Below are 24,382 nucleotides of genomic sequence, written 5' to 3' on the forward strand. Positions count from 1 at the left end.
AAGTCATCCATACTCATATTTTCTGTATTCTGACGTTAGAAAACTTTGTTTATTTAGGTCAAATAACGAACCATTATTAAGTATTGCCTAAGTACCAAACTTATGATACGTTGACATAATAGCTGAAAACAAATCATATGCACAATGAATTCGTGGAAACAAAATGGACCAATATGAAATAGCAAGACAAGTAAGCAGAAGATATTATTAACATGAATTTTATCATCAAATAATCGTTTGCTTTTTATTGCCATTTTCTTCTGAAGGATTTTCATCTAAATCTATTTACAATATTTGGTAGATATTTATAGATGTTTCATAAGTATTACAAATATCAGTATTCTATAAATACTTACTGAGTTTTTGGAAATATATCAGTTCACGATAGTGTCAAGGGTCACTGACCATTACATTTGTGAACATTTATTTGCCATTTTTCAACACATTTCGGGATTTTTTCTTGAAAAAAGGCACGAAAAGTGAATAATAACTTGATACTAAACTCTGCAAAAGCGATCTTTAGTAGATCTCAATGAAATAGTACTACAATGTATGAATGATCTTGAAATAGAAAAGGGGAATACAATCGTTCTATTTATAGATAATTTAAAATAAAAACCAGACTCATAATCATATGTACATATATATGTACACTGGGTTAAACCGAAACCACTTTCGCTTTCGGTTCTCTGAATGAATGGATGAAAGTAATATCAACAAATCTATTCATCGAGTGTTAAATACCAATAGAAAAATGAAAGACATACAATCATGCTTTCATAGCCTATCGATATTGTGATATTCTTTGATCAAACAAAGCAAATAATCTAAACTTGCTCCCTGCCCTACTTCCAACACACACATTTGTCCCCATTTTTTACGAAGCCAACTAAATTTGACGTTTAAGTATACCATATGATGTCGCTGGAATACTCAAAATACTTTATTACTCTCAGATACACCTCATGTGGGGAACAAAGCAGAATAAAATAAGAAACATGTATGTAGGTTTTAAACTTTCAACAATTTTCTGGTTTTTTTTCTTCAGAAAAGCTGCCGAGTTGAGACATAACATTTACACTGAAGTTCCAACCCAAGTTTGAATTTATAACACAGTACCTTTTTCCTCATTCTCCTACCTCCAACACACATGTTGACCCCAAATTTCCATTATTCTGAAATTCTCTTCCTGCAAAAATATGCTGATCTTTATTGCCGCATAAAGAGAAAATTCATACTCTTTTCACATTTCGTTTACAATAATACATCCACGGTAATAATGTTGGGCTAAAAATATTGGTTGGAAAAAGAGCTTTTCTATAAATAGAATTTGTTTTTAAGATAAATATATAACAACTTCAGGTTCTATAAATAGATTTCAGCGAAATGAACTATTGTTATCTATATGACCTTCGTATCCGAATACAACTATCTGCCATGTTCTATGTTAAGAAAAGTGGATCCATATATTGAAAAGAGATATGCAGAATTTAACAAATATATCTATACTGATAAGTTTTTTTGTGATCAATACTGGTTATTTTTTCTCAGTTGTGCTAGCTACATAATGTTTAGAATTACGTATGTTCATTTACATTCCAGATTTTTCTGATATTGCAAGTCTTAGTCTTGGTTGCAGAATTTAAGTGCATAAGTGGTAATTATAGGAGAGTTCCCTAATCACTGAAGAATCGAATCCTGACATTTCGCCATGTACAGTAAAGTAATTCATTTCAGCATAAAACGAACACAGTCTTTAAAATATATTACGTACATAGACTTGAACTCATCGATTGCTCATTTGAATGTCTTGGGTCATAATGATTATCATATACTGAACTGAAGATCTGCAGACAGTCATGCATCCTATTTATTACTTCACCCCTTCATAATGGATTGTGTTTTGATTTGATTTGCTGCACGGTATACATGGACGGATATGTTGTTGACGCTCATTTTAACAACGTGATTATCAACCTAAATATGCCAATAATTATGTTAGTTTGGTTTCCAAACTATGACAAACTTGAAAATTGAAAATTAGTTATTGATTAAAGGTTATAGGTAAATATCATCTACGTTTGTTTTTAAAACAATATTTTGCATATTACACATGCAGAGTCTACAACAACGACAGGCTAATAACATCTTAATCCAGATTGGTAATTACCAATGTTTTGTGTTTCTATATTAATATTCCAGGAAACAGTGTGTTTAATATAACCTATTAGCAACAGATAAGGAAATCAAATGTCATCAAAGAGTAGTGCCTATGCATTAATATTATGTTACAGTTCAGGTATTGTGTCATCGATCATGAATATATTAACAATAGATATTATTAATGCTAAGTAGTTTTGCTATCACCTATCTACCTATAACTTTAGTCAACTTACGGAGCATTACGCATGTACCATTATCATTTCATGGGTTATAGTTTAATGGAATGTTGGTAATGTATAGTTAGATTGAGCTCTACCAGGAGAGCGATCACGTTGTTCGCAACACTGTGCATGTAGATTTTCGTGATCGTTTCCTGGAAGTGAAGTATTACGTAGAGTCCTATATGTTGATTTGGTTATCATTAAGTGTAGTTGCTACTTCTTTTATAATTATCTGCCTGTTTATATGAAATTAGAATGCATAAACTACAATATTATAGATGTAATTTTTATACTTCTTATACATGAATCTACCACACTGAATATAATCAGCACAGGAATAGCTGTTACGTGTCTTGATGTGCAAAGGTTGTCATCGAATATAGATTTACAGTATACAGTAAGAACATTCCGCTGAAAATTCTCGGAAATGTATTATCAGAGCAGAACGATCAAGTAGCGGACTTTGGGTAGGCCAGATTTGTTACGAATCTGTACAGTCCAAGGGATATAACTGTGTAAAATTTACCCCTGTCCTGAGGTATGCCTCTTATCGCTACAATCTGAAAGCTGATTGTTGGTGCCTGGGAATCTATTTTAAGATATGATGTCACATATTTTTAGGCAAGGACATGACCTTTTAAGTTCAGTAAGACCTTGCATACAGTCCTAATACTGTAGAAGTTATATTTGATACGCTGAATAATGCATCTCATCTCAAACATTGTAAATAAAAGACATGATGGATGATACCTCACACACTATTTCTGTATATCTCTTAACCAAAGATTCCTTGATCTGCCACGGCAGGTCATTATCTTTATCACATTATCCGTCGAAAGGATTTTTTCACTTTAACCAACAAGTCTCGTTTGTCATAATTTGGAAACCAAACTAACATATTTGTAAGCATATTTGAGTTGATAATCACGTTGTTAAAATGAGTGTCAACTGCATATCCGTCCATGTGTAACGTGCTGCAAATCAAAACAAAACACGATGCTTTTAGAAGGGGTGAAGTAATAAACAGAATGCATGACTGTCTGCAGGTCTTCAGTTCAATATATGATAATCATTATGGTCCAAGACATTCAAATGACCAATCGATGAGTTCAAGTCTATGTATGTAATATATTTCAGATTTTATTTTGCCAGCTTTTCTTTTTCCTTATTGCCACTTATATATCTTAAATATATATAAATATATATCTTATATATAATTAAACTAGTAAATAAATAAATAAATTTTGAATTTTATATGGATGTCGTTCCACGATTTAATCCAACATGAAAAATAACATGCGTTAAAATATCATTGTCATTACTGTTTATTTAAATGTATTTGCTTATTGGTAAATTATTGTCATTCTATCCAATTAGGTCATAGTAAAGAGTCTTCATGTGCTATACTCCAAGACTTATCTTAGTCCAGGATTAAGCCGAAAAGCATTTTTTCATTTATATGTTTGAATATTAAGCTGGGATAGAATGTTAAATTATGTACGTATTTTGTAGCCTATCCTGTAAATCTATAATGACTAGATATATCTCCTTGAGAGTAATCATGTGACCGTTAATGATCGAAAATGTGCCATAAGCAAACAGTCACAGATCATGTTTGGTATTTTGTAGGAAGCATTGATTATGTAAATACACGTAGTTCATTTGAAGGTTTTAAATCATGATTGTGGCTCTTGATTCTATAATTATATATTGCCTCATCCTATGGACGGCTATGTAGTCATCGGTATAAATAGTCTGTGCCAAGCTGCCTAAACGAGCGCTGTTAAACAGATATTTTCTACAGTTGGTTTGGGCTATATATGGGTGAGGCACATTCCTCCCGCTAGCATCTCATTACTTTTAATCAAACCGCATATAAAACGATCAGACAAACTAACTTGGTTTAACTCGTTGTGTGTTTATTTTTTAAACAAATGTGACCGAAATAGGAATGTTGTAGGTAATGTTACTCTGCAATATGACTTAAACTAAATCGTTACCAAAGCAACGCAGAATTGCAATTACTAAACTCCTATAGAAACCGGCAGAGATAGAAATATTGCCCGAAATAATAAGTATTGTAATAAATATGACCAAATAAGATTGAAGATGAATTTAACCCTATCAACATGTCCTAGACATCCAGAATAAAGGATTTTTTCTTTCAAAATCTGTTTTCAAGCTTTAAATTTACTGAATATACATAATTTCAGAAACAATAAGAAAATAACAATAAGTGAACATAATCATAATTCAAACTCAAAAACCCAGGGCAAAATATAATCAAAAGAAATATATGCACAGAGAATCCCGAAAAAATACAAGGATAATAAGACCAAGTGTTCGGGAAGAGTAAGAGTCTTCTGCTTCATTGAAGACACCCGTCACGTAAATCTTTGTCAATCCTAGTAAGTAGAAACTAACAGGCAAACAATTTAGCATCAAACACATTCAGCATCAAATCGCAAAAAGAAATAGAATATTTCTCAATGAGATCATTATAACGACCGTAAAACTCCACAATAATTTTCATCAACCTGCATCTCGGTTAAAAACCACATGTTTGTCCGGCAGTTGACGACATTTTGCACTAAAATCGTAGTAATGGACACAGGCCTTTAAATATCGAATCAATTGCGACATGTAAATACCATAGGTTTGCTATGCCTGATGTTGCTATCCAGAAATGGAATACTCACAACAAGAAAATTGAAATCATCACGCTTATCATACTGTTTGTTGGAAAGCTGTCCATGTTCGTTTCATTGTAGGAAAAGATCGAGGTAAGCGGCTGATGTGGGAAAGTCTGTCGTGTCTTTGATTTCCAATTTTGATTGTTATTATATGGTATGGAACGATCATGGGTGTGATCAATAATTCTCTTCTTATTTAAAGTCAAGACATCATCATCATCATCATCATCATCATCATCAATGCATCTACCTGACAGTGAAATTGAAGGACTTTGTCAGTTCTCAGATCTGTTTTGATAAGCTCTTTGATAAATTCAGTCTCATATGAAAAGAATTTAAGACAGTCAATGTTGGGGTGCAGTTATTTGCCAAAGGTATAGCAACAGTCTGTTGGAAGATCTTACCGCCAAACTTGACGATGATGTTGTCAACCAGAAACTCTTTGGAGCATTCATTATCACTAAGCTAGGGAAATTCATTGTAAAGGTAAATAAATAAAGGACAGTGTATTGTAGCTTTTGAAATGTTTAATTCTTACGGTGTTGTCAAGGTGTTATCTGTGTTACTCTTCAAAGACGTGTTAACTGTTATGTTATCTCGACGACACAAAATTCATTAAGGCTAGAGTGTGCATGTGTTTCACAAGGGAGATAACTCGTCCGTTACTCCAGACGAAATAGATTTGCGTGTCACAGTATAAACTTGTTTACGTTTTCTGTATGATGTACGTTTTAATGGGGTCATAACTGACATTGTTTACCTCCTATTGTTTTGTTCATGTTGTTATCAACACATAGAAGATGGATGATATTTACTTGCATTGAGGGAGATTAAAAACTAATGTAAGAGATAAATAGAAAATGCCATTTTAATTACCACACCAGGCATTTTATATCGATTCCGTTAGACAAGAGTCGGTCTGATTCGTTCATTAATATTATTTTATTATATTTTTGAAAAAAAATATTACTACTTTTATTGATAACGTTCATTAGCCTCAGGACTCGTTCATCCACAGACACATTAGCAGTCTCGTGACCTGACCTATTGCAACTTTACCGTCTGACATATAAATTACAATATAGGAGTTTCACGTTCGCAACTGTTCTTTACCTTATTCAAATATAGTAGTCATGTGGTTATCAGGCAGCTTATTCCAATACAGCAGTCATGTGACTATCGTAGACCTTATTCCAATATGACAGTCATGTGACTATCGTAGACCTTATTCCAATATGACAATCATGTGACTATCGTAGACCTTATTCCAATATGACAGTCATGTGACTATCGTAGACCTTATTCCAATATGACAATCATGTGACTATCGTAGACCTTATTCTGATATGACAGTCATGTGACTATCGTAGACCTTATTCTGATATGACAGTCATGTGACTAACGTAGACCTTATTCTGATATGGCAGTCATGTGACTAACGTAGACCTTATTCCAATATGACAGTCATGTGACTATCGTAGACCTTATTCTGATATGACAGTCATGTGACTAACGTAGACCTTATTCTGATATGGCAGTCATGTGACTAACGTAGACCTCATTTCAATATGACAGTCCTGCGACCTGACCTATCTCGGAGACTGATATACATTAGCAGTCTTGTGACTTGGCCAGTCATAAAAATTGCTATAATAAGAACCACTTGTATGATACAAAAACTCTCACCAGAACCAAATTCGTCCTTGAAGGTCGTGTGAACATATTTCGTCTAAGTTGTAAATCCCTCAATTTATCGGTAAAATCTGTTGAACTCGATTGATTCTTCGGTCTTTCGTCGATTACACTGATATGCATCTTGCAGCATGTAATTGATCATATGATATAGCAAAACTTGAACAAATTATAAATGTACAATAATATCTTTATTAATACACTTGTCAGTTTTATATATCATTCCCTTGCAAATATTCTGAATATTATGTCATGCTAATTATTATATTTACCAATCATGAGGACTTTTCACAACTATATAATATCATATATGATAATACCGGCTCTATTTCTACATAATAAAAACTGGCTCGATTAGTCCGTCTCAGAAACTTCTTTAACAAACAATTAAGTTCGCGTCGTATCGTGAAGTTGCAGCTTCGGCTGTTCAGTTTTATTTGGTCACAAAGTTTTAATAATTCACACTAAACCATGTCACTGACAGTGTCACTGCTATTAGGTTCTACTTTATGACTTCATCAAGTCTGTCATTGCCATATCGGTACACAGACACAGCAAATGCGGTGAATTTCCACTACATCATACCACAAAGACGTAAACTTTTCCTAGGCACTGAGAGTTTAACGGCTGTGAAGTTCTACTCCATGATCACACGGTGACAATGTAAACTCTTCATGGGCACAGAGAGTACAACTACTATGAAGTTCTACTCCATGATCACACGGTGACAATGTAAACTTTTCCTGGGCACTGAGAGTTCAACTGCTGTGAAGTTCTACTTCATGATCACACGATGACAATGTAAACTCTTCATGGGCACAGAGAGTACAACTGCTGTGACGTTCTACTTCATGACCTCATGTAGTCTGAAACTGGTAGCGCTTACTCTTGCTGGATCACAAACAGTATAACTTCGCCAGGTGCGAAGTTTATCATGGCCGGACCTCGCTCTTACTTGGGCACACACATTTCATCACGTATGGCCGGAGTGCAGCTTGACCATTCTGACCTAGATGAGATCTGGGGTATTGATGTCCAGTATACCACTGTCGTAGTATCTGATTTCTCAAAGATGATGACTCTAGGAAAGTCCTCTACAAGTACAAAGGGCAGCTATTAGTACCATATCAAACACCCACAACATTGCGTCAGATTTTACGTAATAAACAGCCTATGGCAACACTGATGTAACCCTCTAAAACCTCTCTGACGTGGCCTACTGATAAAATTGTTTTCACAGATTCCCAAAATGTTTCAGTAAATATGTTAGTTATTCTTTAGCTTACCTGTTATTTACAGGGTTGATATCAATCGGGTGTATGTATATCTATGTATTGTACCACGTCGTGCTTCAGGCACCAGTTGCAAAATTTCTCCACGTCCAGCCATTCACATTCCTCTCCGACTTCCTTCGGGTACTGTAATTAAACAACAATAATTAATGAAAATATTAATAGTAAATGATGTAGCTGCGGGGTCTTTTCATGTGTAGTTCTGATCATCTGCAAGTAGTATAACGGTCTCTGGTAGACCGAACTTCATTATACCTCAAAATCTCAAATTTAAAAAAATAACAACATTTGATCTCAGATCTTTGAATGATAAGGCTATTTTCAAACAATTATCTTATATACCGCTGTTGCTCGCTGCTGCCTGACATTACGTAAATATGTAATCAAGGATTAGATGCATACCTTGATCAGAAGACAAGATAAGTCAATGTCCTGGGGCTGTTTTCGTGAAACCATCTTCTTCTCTCTCAGTGATACGTCATTTTGTAGAACTTTGTGCAAGGCGTGGGCGTTGCCAACCTGTAAAATCATGGACAATAAATAAAAATGAACAATATGTAAATAGTTAAGTGATACGTCAACCTCAGAACTCAACAACATAAATATTTACAAAACAGGTTATCATTGTTTTAGAAATTAGTGGAAATTAAAAACGGTTTTGTCCATACATCGCATGCACGACCTTCACATCGACATTGATAAAATAAAAAAGTGCATGCACGTACCTTCAACACTCTGACGTCGTTTTCCCAACAATGCGCCTCTATCAGTGTGTGTTCGATGTCTATGGTTACGTCATGCCCTGGTCCAGAATCCGGCAGGATACATAACATAACTTGATCAGGGCACCTGTGAGAACAACACATACAGACATTAATGCCAATTTATGCATTACCATTCAATTATTTTTTTAGTTATTTATTTTTTGTTTTTTGTTTTTGTTTTGTTTTTTTGTTGAATTAACATGTATATTAAAATATGACGAATCCTTGAAAATACAAGTCATTTACACTAGTTATATTTCAAAGATACATTACCTTTGCAACATTTCAGCACAGTTATATACGCCAGTGGTCAGTCTGTGGTCAACGTGAGCGTCCCTTAATAACTTCTCAAGTGACCGCCTCACTTCATGCAGAACCCTGTAACAAACCGAAGTTTTCATGTAATCCCAAAAATCAAAAATAGAAGTTCTGGAATGAACCGGACGGCCTGGCATAGAGCCATACTAGGTTAGATTGGCACATATCTATTTTTAGATTTTTTCTGATGCGCATGTATGCAACAGCAACTTATTATATGGTTGAGAGTTAAAATTATAAAATAAAAACAATTGTAAATTAGTTTTAAGATGACATTTATTAGTAAATTAATTACCTATTGCTAAGGGAACATTCTTATTGTATATTCAGAATTGCATCATAAAAACACGTCTGACATAAATGAGTTGCTAAACAGTTAAAAACAAACAAAACATATCACTTACAGCTCACTCAAGGCTCCAGTATCCTCTGGGTATTCGTCCGGAAGGGTCATTCTATGAAATAAAATACTTCTCGCACCAAATATTTATGCTAGCTTCCACTGTTCCAAATACGTCTGTTCAGATTGAGATCTGGGTTAGGAATGAAGAACACAGTCACGAGTTAGGTGTTGTCTAGTTCGTTGGGGATTCCCTAGCGCAAAACGAATTTGATTGGCTGATACACATTAAGCTGTGACCTCAACAAGGAATGTACCTGGTTAGCCAGGGTACTACCTGACATCTTGTGTAATCCTCAACCGATATTTCATTTTCGTTTTCACGAGTATTATGTTGTTTAATTAGCATGCTAGATTCGGTAATTTAAATTATAATACAATATGTTCTTTTAAATAATGTGCACCGTGGACTTTTTACCGAAGTTCGATACATTTTTTCATTGATTTTTCAACGTTACCTTAGATGATACCAAATATAGGTACGGGACTTCCCATATAAGTATAGGTTTGTCTTAGTCATAAGTATTTTTCCCCGTTCAGGTATATGTTCCTTGTTTGGGTATTGCTGTATTATAACTTCAAATATAGCAGTGCTAGATGGTTCTATATCTTTCGACAAGTACAATTTGTTCTATAAATAGAAATTACATGTAATATCCGACAAAGAAGACGTGCAGTAGGCGTGACAGTATAAACAATGCATTTAAGATCCCAATAGAATTTGAGGAAAATACCCGACTTCGTAATTATAAGGAATATTTTAGATCATACAAGGGTTCTATACCATTGATTGTCAAATGTAGTTGTCTTCCCATTTTTACTTAATCCCAACATGCAAGAAAGAATAATTTCAATTGAATTACATAATATCCTTCCTTTTTGGAATTTTTTGCAAGGCGGATATACAAATTTTCATTGTGTTTTACAAAAATTCCATTAGATGATGACAAACATAACTACAATACTTCCGAAATAAGTACAATGACTGGCTGAGTCATAGTTTTTTTAAAATAGATATTTTTGTTCTTAAAGCTACTGTATTATAAATACAAATATAGCTGTGAACAGTTCTGTCTCTTCCTTACAAGTACAGTTTACATTGTATATAGATTTACAAATTTTATTCCATTCGAAAGAAGAATTAATGTAACTTTTGTAATTTTGAAATATTTTTGTTGACAATGTTTTTTAACCTTCCACGTGTTAATATCTAATCAAAGTCCGTGCTGAAACTCACAGTCGCTAAACAACGTATATCTAGATATGACACTTTGCACAGCGGCGTGTTTCCCGTATTGCATGTTATACCTAACGACCCTCACAGAAACCACATAATATGGCTATGTGATGAACGCATTCCTTCAACATAGCTTTTCGCTCTATTACCAATTCCCAGAAATGCACAAACACAGTTATCCTTTTCTGGCTATCACTTACCGATATTTCATAACAATGTTTTGGATGATAAATTGTGTTTCAAAATAAAAGTAGGCAAAATGATAAAACTGAAAGTTAACGTCTCGATAAAAAAACAGGATACTCGAGGTAGCTGCAGATACTCGAGGTAGCTACAGATATCTTATACAGAATACCATAGCTGATGTTTAAGTTTCAGTAGCAAACAGGATGCCTAGAAATACTCGACAAGAATATCACAGTTCAAGTCCATGATTCAGGAAAAACGGGATAGTTCCAGATAATGGACAAACGGTCCATGTTCGAGTTTCAGTAGAAGATAACTCGAGACACTCGACAAAATATCAGCTATGTTCAAGTTTTAGCAGAGAAAATGAGAGTGGGTCGAAAAACTAGACAGAAATATTATAGTTCATGTTCATGTTTGGTGCTTTTGAACATTAACCAGTTCAGTTCTAATTTACAACCTTATATATATGCTCAGTTTTAACATTTAATCTTGACGGATAAAAAATGATATGTCTAACAAAACACAAAGAATGGTGGATACTACTTTGCATTGCTTTGGTTGGTTGAATTACCCCACTAGGCATCATGACTAAACTGACATACATCGTGACCTAGTCCTCATCCGGAAAGTCAGGATATCTATTACATTTCCACAGGTGTATATACCTTAATGTTTTATAAACACCATGTAACTCAGGTCGATCATTACAAACTAGTGTTATTAGTAAATAACACTCGTGTTAAGCGTGAGGTAAACGAACAGTAGATATGTTTAGAAATTACATATATCATATATCAAGTTTTAAAACTATTTTAATAATTTTACAATTTAACTCAACATTATTGATGGAAAGTATGATTCAAATTACAAACATCATGTATGTTAGATATTACAAATGCTACACTTTCAGGTAAATTTGGAAAAAGTTATGAGAAATCACACAAAATAAACTATTATATTGATAAATGATACAAAAATCAGTTAATGATACAGCTAATTATGAAATGCCAATACTGTTATGCAAATACTTCCCAAGACATGAAACCAGACTTGTTTGTGAACTGTTTATTTTTATATATACAAGTAGTTTCAATTCATAGTCATGCTTGATCTTGGTCATAAAATGGATTTAACTGTCGTATGCTATTTTAATAACATCATACGATGCCAAGCCTTAAAAGGTATGCGTTCATTCACAACACGACCTGACATAACCGTGTGAATTCAAGCCAGAAGTGGCGTACCTTCTTACATCTTTATATAAGTTGGGTTCAGAAACCAGATCGATAGTTTTACTTATACTCTAACGTAACGTCACGGTGTAAGACATGTGACTGACTACTGATATCAGGGACAGAAGCAGTCTATGTCCTGAACAGCCCGTGAATGTTCCCATGGCTCGCCAGAACAAATCCGTTAGTTACAAATACAATTTTCATATTACTACAGTATTAAAATGAGATGTTTCATTTGAGTTTTAATTGCATCCAAAATCGAACCTTATTATCAGTAAACATGGACATACAACAAAATGGACTTTTCACTCCTCTATAAAACACACCTTTATCAAAGACTGGTCTTTCTGACACGTTGTTAGAACTTGGTAAAACATAAATACAATCTTATCGTCTAACTAATTGCTGCGACCTGGTGTATCTAACAAAGCACCAGAGCATGATACGACACCCCACTTAGACAACCCTGAGGGTGGGAGCACCCTAAGGCACAGTTATGGAACTGTTCCAGTTATCGACACCGCACAGAATACATGTACCGATGCAGGATCACGAGTGTACGTGTCAGGGTTTAGAACGCCAATGTTATATACTTATATATACCTAAAAGCTGCTGTTCGGTCTGGAATTTATTCACTTACTTTGACTTGGTTTTTATGTAGGCGACATTTTTATGCTAAGATTACATCGAGTAACCTTAGTTTCGTTCAAAGATTGTTTTCTCATCACACATACAATTAATTTGGAGTAATTTGGCAATGTTTTAAAAGTACAAAAAAACATGTAGTTACTGCCGTTTTCAGTTTGTCATCAGGGCTTTGTGCTTTGCGCGAACTGTATATTTTAGTGAGAATAAGGACAGACACTTGTGTCTGACACGTAGGAACTACACTACCAAAGTCATGCTTAGATATCTGACAGCACCATTAGGTTTATATGTCCCAGTAACCCATATTCCTTGATATACGGGTTATGCACTGGTTCTAGAAGCTTCCTCCTCTGCCAAACTGCCTAACCACTTATATATCACGTTATACAGTTTGGGTGTACCGATCTCACCACTATTATCGATTTTTCAAGGTTTGCATATTTAAAGAAAATATCTATGTTATATTGCACACTTGTTGTTGGTGAGGGACTGAAATATCATAGTTTAAAGCCTTATATCATTAAGTTCACTGAAATCAGATGAAACAGCCAATACCTTACTATTGTTCCTTATCGAACAATTACAACAACAAAAATAAAACAGAAAATATTAAAATATACAAATTATGTTTCGAGGACTGATTGATAAATTGTGAGTCTTGTATTGAGAAAACTAAGCAGGTATGTCCTTTTCTTTAGCTCTTCTATTCATTGGCTATTTAAGGCTGTGTACCAGAAGACTTGTATCATGTGGTCAGTTTATGTCGAAGAGGTAGCTCGCCAAAGTAAACAAGGCAAGTGACTTTTGCAAAATAGACAAAATCGCTGAGAGAGTAGTGGTTCAATATAAGAAAGGTCTAGCACCTAAGAATATCCCTACTGATATGGTAGTAACACTAGGGAATGATACCCAGCATATGCTACTGTAAAAAGGTGGGTGGCGGAATGTATGACCCCTTCCCGGAAGACTCCTCACTGTTGCAACCCAAAAATGGTCAATAAAGTCCATAATATTATTTTGGCTGACAAGCGAATTACAGAGAGGTATATAGCAAGTACAGTTGGGATTTCACAAGAAAGAGTACATTTCATTTTTACGGAAGATCTTACAATGAAAAAAATCTCAGCCCTTTGGGTACCAAGGCTACCAAGCGGAATTTGTTGCGTGATAATCTTAACCTTTTAGAGGTATATCCTGCTAACTTTCAACATAGGTTTGTTACTATGGATGAATCGTGGGTTTAACATTGGAATCACCTTGGTTGACCCCCGTCAAGGAAGGCAAAGACTGTTCCATCAGCTGGAATTGTTATTGCCTCGGTTTTCTTGGATGCTGATGGCATTCTGATGGTAGATTATCTGCAAAAGGAACATAAAATCAATTACTCATTATATGCATCACTTCGTGTGCAGTTAAGAGAAAATATCAAACTCAGGCGCCGCAGAAGACTCGGTAAAGGTGTGCTGTTCCACCAGGACAATACCCCTGTTCACAAGTCTGTCATTGCCATGACTTCCATTAACGCTAGTAGCTTTGAATTGTTTGAGCAACCGCCTTTTCGCCTGATCTCGCTCTATCAGACTTTCATTTATTTAGAAAAGTGAAAAGGTCATTTCCAGTATCCACTATCGGTCATATGATAACGCCATACATGCAGTGGAGGACTGTCTGTTCGGTCAAGAAATGGACTTCCTTAAAAGTGGCATTGAGGCCTTTAAACATCGCTTGCAAAAGTGCACAGACACTGAAGGGAATTACGTTGAAAATAATGCAATATGTCTGCCGAAAGTCAAACCCTTAAATATGAGGATCACAACTTATCGATCAGCCCTCGTAAGAGATGTGTTGTTCCTAAAGACAAAACTGCATACTTAATACTCTCACCTGAACTGACCCGACAAAAGGTCATGATAGATGCTGAGCATTTACCAATACTAATTCGGAAAACTCTGAAAAAAATAATACTAAGAAAGTTCATCTCATAAATAAATATTAATCTGAATAAGTAACTCCGATTTTAAAGTCATGCGTTTAAAGTTTGTATTGGAGGACACATTTCTATGTGTCTATCGCAACCGTAGAATCTAACCCACAATGAAGAGACCTATATCACAAAGTAAAGGACGCAGATCATATGACACGAAAACTTTCTTATGACCTGGAACGATCTATATGGTTATATTATACGATAATTCTAAGTGACTACGCTGTATAGAGGAGTATCAATCTAGATTTTGATTATTTCATAAGACTTGGCTGCAAACCATAAATGTCAACTCACGATGATTTTTGTTGTGGATATTGACAAACAATTTTCTCGTTTGTTAGTTACATTACGTAATTCTGTGTAATAAACACACAGGGAGCATTTATGCATTCAATATAAATGTTTGTACATAATTTCCGAGAAAAGGTGGGCGAGTCTTCTGGTGTGAGTTACGTCACTAACAAGACAATGCATCAAAGATTTGTTTACTTACATTAGTAATATAATTGATCGTTATCTTAAAGGTGTTGATAACAAGTTATGGTAAGAGAAAATCATACAAAGATAAGTTGATTTTGATACGGTGGGAAGACAGATGAGTAGTGAAAGTGATGCACGTTGACCGTGGTTCCGCTTAGTACAAATGGTTCAACATATAGGACGTGGGTTTTACATGTGACGTAAACACATGTCTAAAGGAAAATGAATGCATTCTACTTATTTCGTGATCAACATTCGAATAGTAATTATACTTGCGTACAACCATCATAATGAAATAAAGAGTTCACCAAAACATCCAGATGTTGTGAATAGATATTTTGTTTGTTCATTCAACTCGGGAATAATAGAGATCATGCAAACAGACATTTAAATTTAAAATGGGCCATTTCAATACCTCTTTTCTTACAAGCTTGTCATCAAAATCTTATGATTCACGAATATATATATCAGTTGAACTGTTGAAAATTAAATCAACAGAAAATGAGTAATCAAGTTAATACCACGTGAAAGAAAAGAAGGTCTTATCTATGTACAAATGTTGTATAAATTGTAAAGATAGTACAAAACCACACAAGTGAAATACACTTTTGAGATTAAACTACCTTATATAGATGTTTGTCCTTTTACGACTCGTAAGTGATGTTAAGGGTCTATCTAAAGATGTTTTTGTTACGTTTTTGTTTAACAATGATTAGTATTTGCAATTTGCATCTTCTTTTCTTCACGGGCAATTTACAAAACTTAGTTATATATGTATATCTAAATCAGTGAAAAGGGACTCGATAACCGTTGAATATAGTTTCTTGTGACCCCCTTTTAATACTTCAGTGTTTTCTATACTTCTGTTATCTAGCCTGTCACGAATGTCTCGTTATCAGTTTCAGCCTGTCCAAAAATGAGAACACATAAAGACCAACACAGGTCGATCGTTCACCTACGCAGTATTTCTTTTAAAACGATTCACAGTGTATGAGAAATAGTTACTAGCTATAAAAACTCCATGTCAACAAAACTTCTACTAAGTATATATGTGTCAAATTTGGCACTGGCCTCGAAAGGCATGGAAAAGTCTATACACCCTACATACCGCACAATCTATATTTAGCTTAAATGTGCACTAATTATTACATGTCTGCCATTCTAGCCTGTTAATTCCCACAGTGGAAAGATTTACAAAGACTACAAATCAATTCTATATAAATAAACCAGGAACATGTCAGTAGCTAAATGACACCCACTGGTATGTATAACATTCAAGTTACCTGAACCTTCTTGTAAACAATTACGTAATAAATACCATGACAAACGCTGTATAATATTCCACACCAACAATGAAGTATCGAACAGTTTACAAACAGTGACATGGTAATTTAGAAAGATGTCAGCAAGCGGTGTTTCTAGTTTTGTTAATAGCAATTTTTAAAAGACAATTGTGAATTTGGATTGAAAGGTACTATTCTTAAATGTATCTTCTTTACAATGTTCAAGAGTACAAGTGGTAAACAGTGTTCGTGGTAAACAGTGCAGGTGGTAAACTTGACACGTGGTAAACAGTGCAGGTGGTAAACTTGACACGTGGTAAACAGGGCAGGTGGTAAACAGTATTGGGAGAGTCCAAGATGTTTACCATTACTTGCATGCTTTGTTTAATTCGTTCGAATAGGAGCAGAATATTGTTTTATACGTTTGTTTAAAATTCTTGTGTTAGTACACTTTCGCATACGGTTTTTGACATAAGTTTCGACCGATTTGTAGATTCCTCAGTCGCCTCTTGGGTTTCAATAATTAAGAACCTTCGCATCACTGACGAGTCCGAGTAAGAAGAAACAACTGTATGATGCAGATTACACTCTACTGAATCTCAGTCTAAATTTGCATTGGAGGTCTTATTTGTCTGTTGTACACTCTTTGCATTGGAGGTGTTATTTGTCTGTTGTACAAACTGCATTGGAGGTGTTATTTGTCTGTTGTACACTCTTTGCATTGGAGGTGTTATTTGTCTGTTGTACAAACTGCATTGGAGGTGTTATTTGTCTGTTGTACACTCTTTGCATTGGAGGTGTTATTTGTCTGTTGTACAATCTTTGCATTGGAGGTGCTATTTGTCTGTTGTACAGTCTTTGCATTGGAGGTGCTATTTGTCTGTTGTACAATCTTTGCATTGGAGGTGTTATTTGTCTGTTGTACACTCTTTGCATTGGAGGTGTTATTTGTCTGTTGTACAAACTGCATTGGAGGTGTTATTTGTCTGTTGTACAATCTTTGCATTGGAGGCGTTATTTGTCTGTTGTACACTCTTTGCATTGGAGGCGCTATTTGTCTGTTGTACAATCTTTGCATTGGAGGTGTTATTTGTCTGTTGTACAATCTTTGCATTGAAAGGTACCATTTGTGTCTTTTGTACATAAACACAGGCTTATAACGGGTTGTCAATGTTCAGAATTTGACTTCAGCAAGACATTCACTAGCCTTGCTTGGTAAACAATCACAGAATTCCTAACGACTAACCCCCAACAAAATGACACCGCAACATATTTTCTAATCTGGTATATTATACCATATTTGTGCCACAGCTGGTCCCTCAGAAGCATTACAATCAAGGTCGGGTAAAAACCTCTCATGGAGCAAACTACACTATTGATATTTACAGGTAGGGAAATATACTCAGATCTAAGCTACGCCGAGAATCATTAAGTCAGTCGAATACTATAAATAATGGGTTTGGGAAATATACCGAGACTGGAATTAGGTCATTACAAAAATAACAACCAGGAACATGTAATCGGTACCGTTACATAATCAGTATAGGAATAAATCGCATTAAAAGAGAATTTTATACCGAAATTTAAAAAATAGTATTTCTACAATACTCAAGTTTAAACAAATTGCCCTGTGATTTATACACTTTTTCATTAATTTTAGTGTTGGTCTATATATGTACTTTTGAAGCCATGTGATATTAAGGTCTGTTTAATCGTTTAATCAATACTACTTTGCCCTAGTTTTATTGAATTTGAGTTTGGGTTATGATTATGTTGACATGTTGGTATTTTCTTGTTGTTTTTGATATATCGTCATAGATATTTTGATTGAATTGTCAGCAGACCTTAGTTTTACATATCTAGCCTTTTTTTAATAAAAATTTACTCTAATCAACATTTGTTGTGGGTACGTGTCACTCTCGAAACGCCAGGGGTTACGATCACGTTAACTTTCTGCACCACTGAAACATTTCATGGCAAAACTGAAGATTCCATCTTGTGGACATCAACTTACTTCGCTTGTGCTTTCGATTTTGGCATGGCAATGTTCCATGGGAGCGAAAGTGATCGTAACCCCTGGAGTATCCAGGATGGGTACGTGTTACAGAGAAACTAATCCTGTCAATTATTGCACATTTTTTTTTTCAAATTACGTCAGTAAAAATTACTTAAGTGAGTTGAAGTAGTAAATTATGAACTACTTCCGCTTTGGTGTTAATGTGACCGAATTATCAGCTTCAGGTTTTAGCGATGTGGACTTTAGACTCATAAAGGTCAGTCATACGCTCGCGGATAACATGAGACATATCAATCTCCTAGCAGTGATTCACGGTCATCCTCATTCCGAGTAAACTTAAAAATATGACAAACCCAAAGTCTACAGTGAAATTACAATAAATCTGTACTCTGTTTACTGGCAAAAATATTGAATTTAGAGACACGGATAAAAAATCCTTGTGTTTAGGGATGTCATATTCTTCAGCCAAATCTACCTTTAGTTAATTCTCTCCATCGTATACAAATTCACAAAATCATAGTTAATGTCTTTTCACTCCTACATTCATTAATAATTAGGTCCCTAGCAGTAATTGATGTGTCTTTCATACAATTGCTGAGATAGCAGGTTACTTTGCCGGAGGACTTAAAATCTCCGCGGTTTGTCGTAACTTGCACATGACTTCGTTTAGTCATACACGTGTACTTCATGTTAAATCACATACTTTACACATTCTAAATCTTTATTTATTTGTGTACTTTTTCAGCCTCTGATATGACCATTATCAATACCTGAACAAGTTCCAATAATTTCATTACCTCCGCGGAGCTGCTAATCGGACTTTTTTCCAGTGTGACTAGATGGTTCACACCTTGTGCCCTACACACCCTATGTGACATACACTGTGCAACGCGGTACCGGTGTATTTTGCATGCTGTCAACATTTAAAAGGGTCACCGACAAAGTCGTTTGAATAGTTGATACATTAACAACAAACAATAAAATCTGAATTTCCAAACTTTTATTCCATCGACCAAATTAATTCTAATCAAACAATATACACATCATATTCCCAAGAAGGTTATTCAATCACCTTATCTACAGCATAAGTTTAAGAATATCTCACAAATTAACTATGTACATATATTTTTCAGATCAGAGACCACAAGCACATAGCTGCCGATGAAAATCCCTTTGTCATTGTATGTGCAAATAAAATATGTTTAAACATCAGCGAGTAAAATGCCTGTGGTGAGAAAAATTAAATATATCATTTACAATAAGCAGGAGAACACTGTAGCAGCAGATATCCTTAAAGGCTGTTTAAACTTATATACAATATCCAATTTTACTTTCTTCCACATATGAATAGATATTTGCAAATATCTACTTCAATATTTGAGCAAATGCTTTTACTATGTAAAATGGAATGAAGAACATCATCTTCAATGTTCATCCAGCACGCTATGCTGAGCATCTTCTCCTCAGTGATGTCCTCTTTTCAGATATACCAGACTGTTCTTTACTACGTTGCACAAACTCTCACGGTCGAACAGCTGTCCTTCATACATGTTCCTGGTTTGTTGTGTAAACAGACATGCCATGTTGCTAAGTTAGGCCGGTCTGTATTGTAGTACAAAACCACTCCGTCACGATTGTTGTATTCTCATCGTCTTAGCATTTAGTGTACTATTGACACACGTGTTACACACAAGTCTTCCTGTCCTTAATCTCTAATAGTCTGACCTCCATATCAGACATTGATTGCAATTGTTTCACTTGATACACAGTTATTTATAATCAGCATTACACATGATCGGCAACAGATAATCAATATTGGTCTTGGTCCGTTTTCCGAGTTTTTTTTTCTTTTGTAGTTCTGTTTGATAATTTTTTTTTCCATTTTTCCATTAGTTTATTACTTATGAATTTTTTATAGGTTTTTTCCTATTTTTTCACACACTATGTAATAGTAAAACAATATGCATATTGCTGTTGCAAAATTTGCAACATTGCATAACAGTGATGTCCCACTAATTGAAATATCCCACGAACTTTAAGTGTCATGAAATGCATCACTTCCATGAAGAACACCAGTGGTTCAACAGGGTCCATAATATGAGATATTCAACTTCATGTTACATCACCGGCCCCGCCAGCACAAGTGCTTTGACGTATTGTCGTGTTGACCCTGGAACGATAACAAATGTAAGTTATAGAGAAATATTCATAAACGTTATGGCTACCATGCATAGAACTTTAACCAACAAGCTATAAAAAATTTGGGGGAAAAATGATGAAATTTGATCTTAATTTTCTGGGAATTTTATCATCACGGTTATCTAAGTTAAAACAATACCTTTTATCGGTGCCTGTCATTTGACTGTGATGTCAATCATACAAAAATCAACAATGAAAAATATATACACAGTCATTGTTCACATTATCACATAATAATAAGATAAAATTTGATTGCAGTTGTCTCCCTTTCGAAAGCTTTCCCGTATATTGTGCAATACCATTCAGGTAGTAATGTGTATACATACATTGGGACTTAAACAATGACTTATACACACGATCATTTTTGAACTTTGGACTTTATTCCAAGAAATGTTTTGTATGTGATTTTTTTAAAACGTATTTTCACAGAGTTGATATTTAGGTTACTTACTTATGGGGTTCCAGTCGTAAGGGCGTGGTTGGGAGACCGGTCTATAAGGGGATCTCGGTAACATACCAAGGGTCCGCCTTAATCGCCTGTCTATGGCTCTCCATAAACAACACCTCGTCTAAATTTACACTGTTCCGGGTTTTCTGTAAACATTGAAACGAATCATGACGAACAATGCATGAATGACAATTATTAATCGAAAACTGTACATACCTATTGCTTAAGGCGTGTCGTTATAATATATATGACAGATGTCTTGGTAGAATTACACTATGTTCCCTTATATTTTACACACTAAATATCATATTCATTTCATAAAATACGATGTTCTTTATTCATCATCGCTTTGTGCATCCAATGATTGATAAACAGTTAAATACGGGTTATATTTAATCTCAAGATAACTAGTTGTCAGGGACATCGTGCACCTGGCTGAAAAGAGGCCCAATAACGCATGTTGTGATATGAATTACCAAAAAAGTGCAAACTTACCTCAACTAGGACACAGGTATAGTCGCTGTCACGGTTGTACCGCTTGTTTGATAACTTGCACAACATCTTTCCCAAATTCTTGGCATTGTCGACCTGTAAAAAACAAGAAGAATATTCTTAATTACCTCACCGATCACTATCCAACCATAACATGGACATCACTTTTTCATTATGCAACTTAATCGTTGTGCTATTGATTACCTCCCCAATATGGTTTTATTTGTTGCTTACCCTTGTGATTGCAATGGCCCGAATCTGCCAGGAACAAAGTTCAGTTTTTTTGTTTGTGTTTTGTTACCGTCCTCGCGGTGGGACATACTTTGCCGGATTTGTATTTCTTCTAGCGATTTTAATGAGATATTCCCAAACGACCCCGATCAGAACCCATTTCACTTTAACTTACCCTCACGATTCGTATACGATGTTCTCGACAATAGGCTTCTAACAGAATCCTCTCTATGCTCGTCATGGCGTCATCTGTCGTCTGCTCAGGGAATACGCAATACGCAAACCTATCTGCCTTCCTGTTAAACAAATCAACAAGGAAATTAAAACAACTGTAATTTCAAGAATTTTCTTCCTCATAAAATCATTTCAATGGATTTAATGTTATAAAATTTGGAATACCAAAATCACGACATTAAAAGTATAGAAAAAGCTTACCCCTGCATTTGCTTGGCACACTCATAGCCACCAATGGTGGAACGTCCTTCTTTCACCGCCTGTTGTAAGGCTTCTTTGAATGCAAAACTTGTCTTTGCCATGTTTCTGTAAATAACGAAATGATACCTTGGATATAAATTGATGTTGTTGCCATAGATACTAATACATTGTTATAACATTTTCCAATCTGCTAGGAAACAATATTTTGCACATTTATTGTTTATGTAGACGAACTATCAATAATTTACTATGTAAAAATCGATCTTAACGATCTAAAACAATAACTTCATCTCTATCAACATTAGACATGATAAAATTCTTTTAAGACAACAAGTGATAATTAAATATTGTAACCTGGTGCATCATATTCACAAGACAACACGCTATGTGAATATCTCTTTAACCACTTTATTGCTATGTAGGGTAGTATCTAATGAACTTTAGCTGTAGTATGATAACGCCTAGTGGATCTGATGCAAGCTTTACTTACACGTGTACCTTAACAACCTACCTTTGCTCTAGTCTTTTCTCGGTAATATCCGTTAGTGTCATATTCGATGTCGATGGTATTTCCTTTCTCTCAATATTTTTTGAAATATTGACAGGTTTTGACAATTAAACACCACGTTTTGGAAGGAGCCGGTAACTTTCACGCCTTGGCTTACTAAGCGATGATGAGTAATGTGTCAGCAAATTCCTTAACCGAGAACTTTACCGAGTTCCGGGCGGGTCGATAGGTAAAACTGAGCCCAGCGATTGGCTCACCACAAGTTCAAAGTTTAAAAGTCATTTTATCATAACAACATGGTCGCTAATGGCGGCGAACCGGTTGGGCCACGACGATAGTGCTACGTTGGCGATTAAAAGCATGCAGTCCCTTGTAGATAAAATAAAGTATTCCATTCTGATAAAAATTATTGTACATTTTACAAAACAAGCATTCATAATGTATTTCTGTTAACGTTTATCATTTTTAGTTATAATATTTTGTTTTTCAATTTAGGTGTTTCCCCTTATTTCTAAATATAGATATTTCGTCATGAAAAACCACGGATCTAATAGCAACGAGGTTATTGCACCATAATCGGAAATAGTGAGAAATAGATCACGTGTTAGAATTACCGGGAAATAGTGTCGGACCGTACAAGGCCCGAAGACTTGTTTCTTCATATGAATCTGAATGAATGTCTGGCTAATTGCTTCAATGAATAAATTTCAAATCACCTAAATGATAATTGATGTACTACTACTTGTCAACATTGCAATTTACATATTACAAAAAAACAAAACAAAAAATAATATAGAACTACCACCAGTTGCTCGTAAAAACAAATAACACCTATACTTAAACCCACTTCAACATGGCCTAGAGACCATCTGTATATGGCCACCACAGGTAAATACCTACTTAAACATGACATAGAGATCACCTGTATATAGCTACCACAGGTAAATACCTACTTAAACATGACATAGAGATCACCTGTATATAGCTTCCGCAGGTATACACCTACTTAAACATGACATAGAGATCACCTGTATATAGCTACCACAGGTAAATACCTACTTAAACATGACATAGAGATCACCTGTATATAGCTTCCTGTATATAGCTACCACAGGTAAATACCTACTTAAACATGACATAGAGATCGCCTGTATATAGCTACCACAGGTAAATACCTACTTAAACATGACATAGAGATCACATGTATATAGCTACCACAGGTAAATACCTACTTAAACATGACATAGAGATCACATGTATATAGCTACCACAGGTAAATACCTACTTAAACATGACATAGAGATCACCTGTATATAGCTACCACAGGTAAATACCTACTTAAACATGACATAGAGATCACCTGTATATAGCTACCACAGGTAAATACCTACTTAAACATGACATAGAGACCTGTATATAGCTACCACAGGTAAATACCTACTTAAACAT

General features: G+C 34.9%; 2 protein-coding genes across 2 annotated transcripts; both read right to left on the bottom strand.

The window, feature by feature from the left end:
• Nucleotides 1–6,938: 6,938 nt before the first annotated feature.
• On the bottom strand, nucleotides 6,939–9,669 carry LOC132545610 (growth arrest and DNA damage-inducible protein GADD45 alpha-like). The gene is made up of 6 exons (XM_060209307.1): nucleotides 9,548–9,669; nucleotides 9,099–9,203; nucleotides 8,787–8,910; nucleotides 8,464–8,580; nucleotides 8,056–8,187; nucleotides 6,939–7,863 (listed from the first exon to the last, which is right to left on the bottom strand). Exons 1-5 carry the CDS (start codon nucleotides 9,595–9,597, stop codon nucleotides 8,077–8,079), a joined length of 507 nt encoding a protein of 168 aa, XP_060065290.1. The 5' UTR covers nucleotides 9,598–9,669; the 3' UTR covers nucleotides 6,939–7,863; nucleotides 8,056–8,076.
• Nucleotides 9,670–19,605: 9,936 nt separating this feature from the next.
• On the bottom strand, nucleotides 19,606–23,064 carry LOC132545603 (uncharacterized). Its single transcript, XM_060209298.1, has 6 exons — nucleotides 22,937–23,064; nucleotides 22,426–22,530; nucleotides 22,166–22,286; nucleotides 21,763–21,855; nucleotides 21,271–21,413; nucleotides 19,606–20,790 (listed from the first exon to the last, which is right to left on the bottom strand). The coding sequence occupies exons 1-5, from the start codon at nucleotides 22,975–22,977 to the stop codon at nucleotides 21,312–21,314; spliced, it is 462 nt and encodes a 153-aa protein (XP_060065281.1). The 5' UTR covers nucleotides 22,978–23,064; the 3' UTR covers nucleotides 19,606–20,790; nucleotides 21,271–21,311.
• Between the last annotated feature and the right edge of the window lie 1,318 nt (nucleotides 23,065–24,382).

Source organism: Ylistrum balloti, unplaced genomic scaffold (genome assembly GCF_031769215.1).
Source record: "Ylistrum balloti isolate Yb309-2 unplaced genomic scaffold, AGI_CSIRO_Ybal_v1 Utg369850, whole genome shotgun sequence".
Taxonomy (NCBI): Eukaryota; Metazoa; Mollusca; class Bivalvia; order Pectinida; family Pectinidae; genus Ylistrum; species Ylistrum balloti.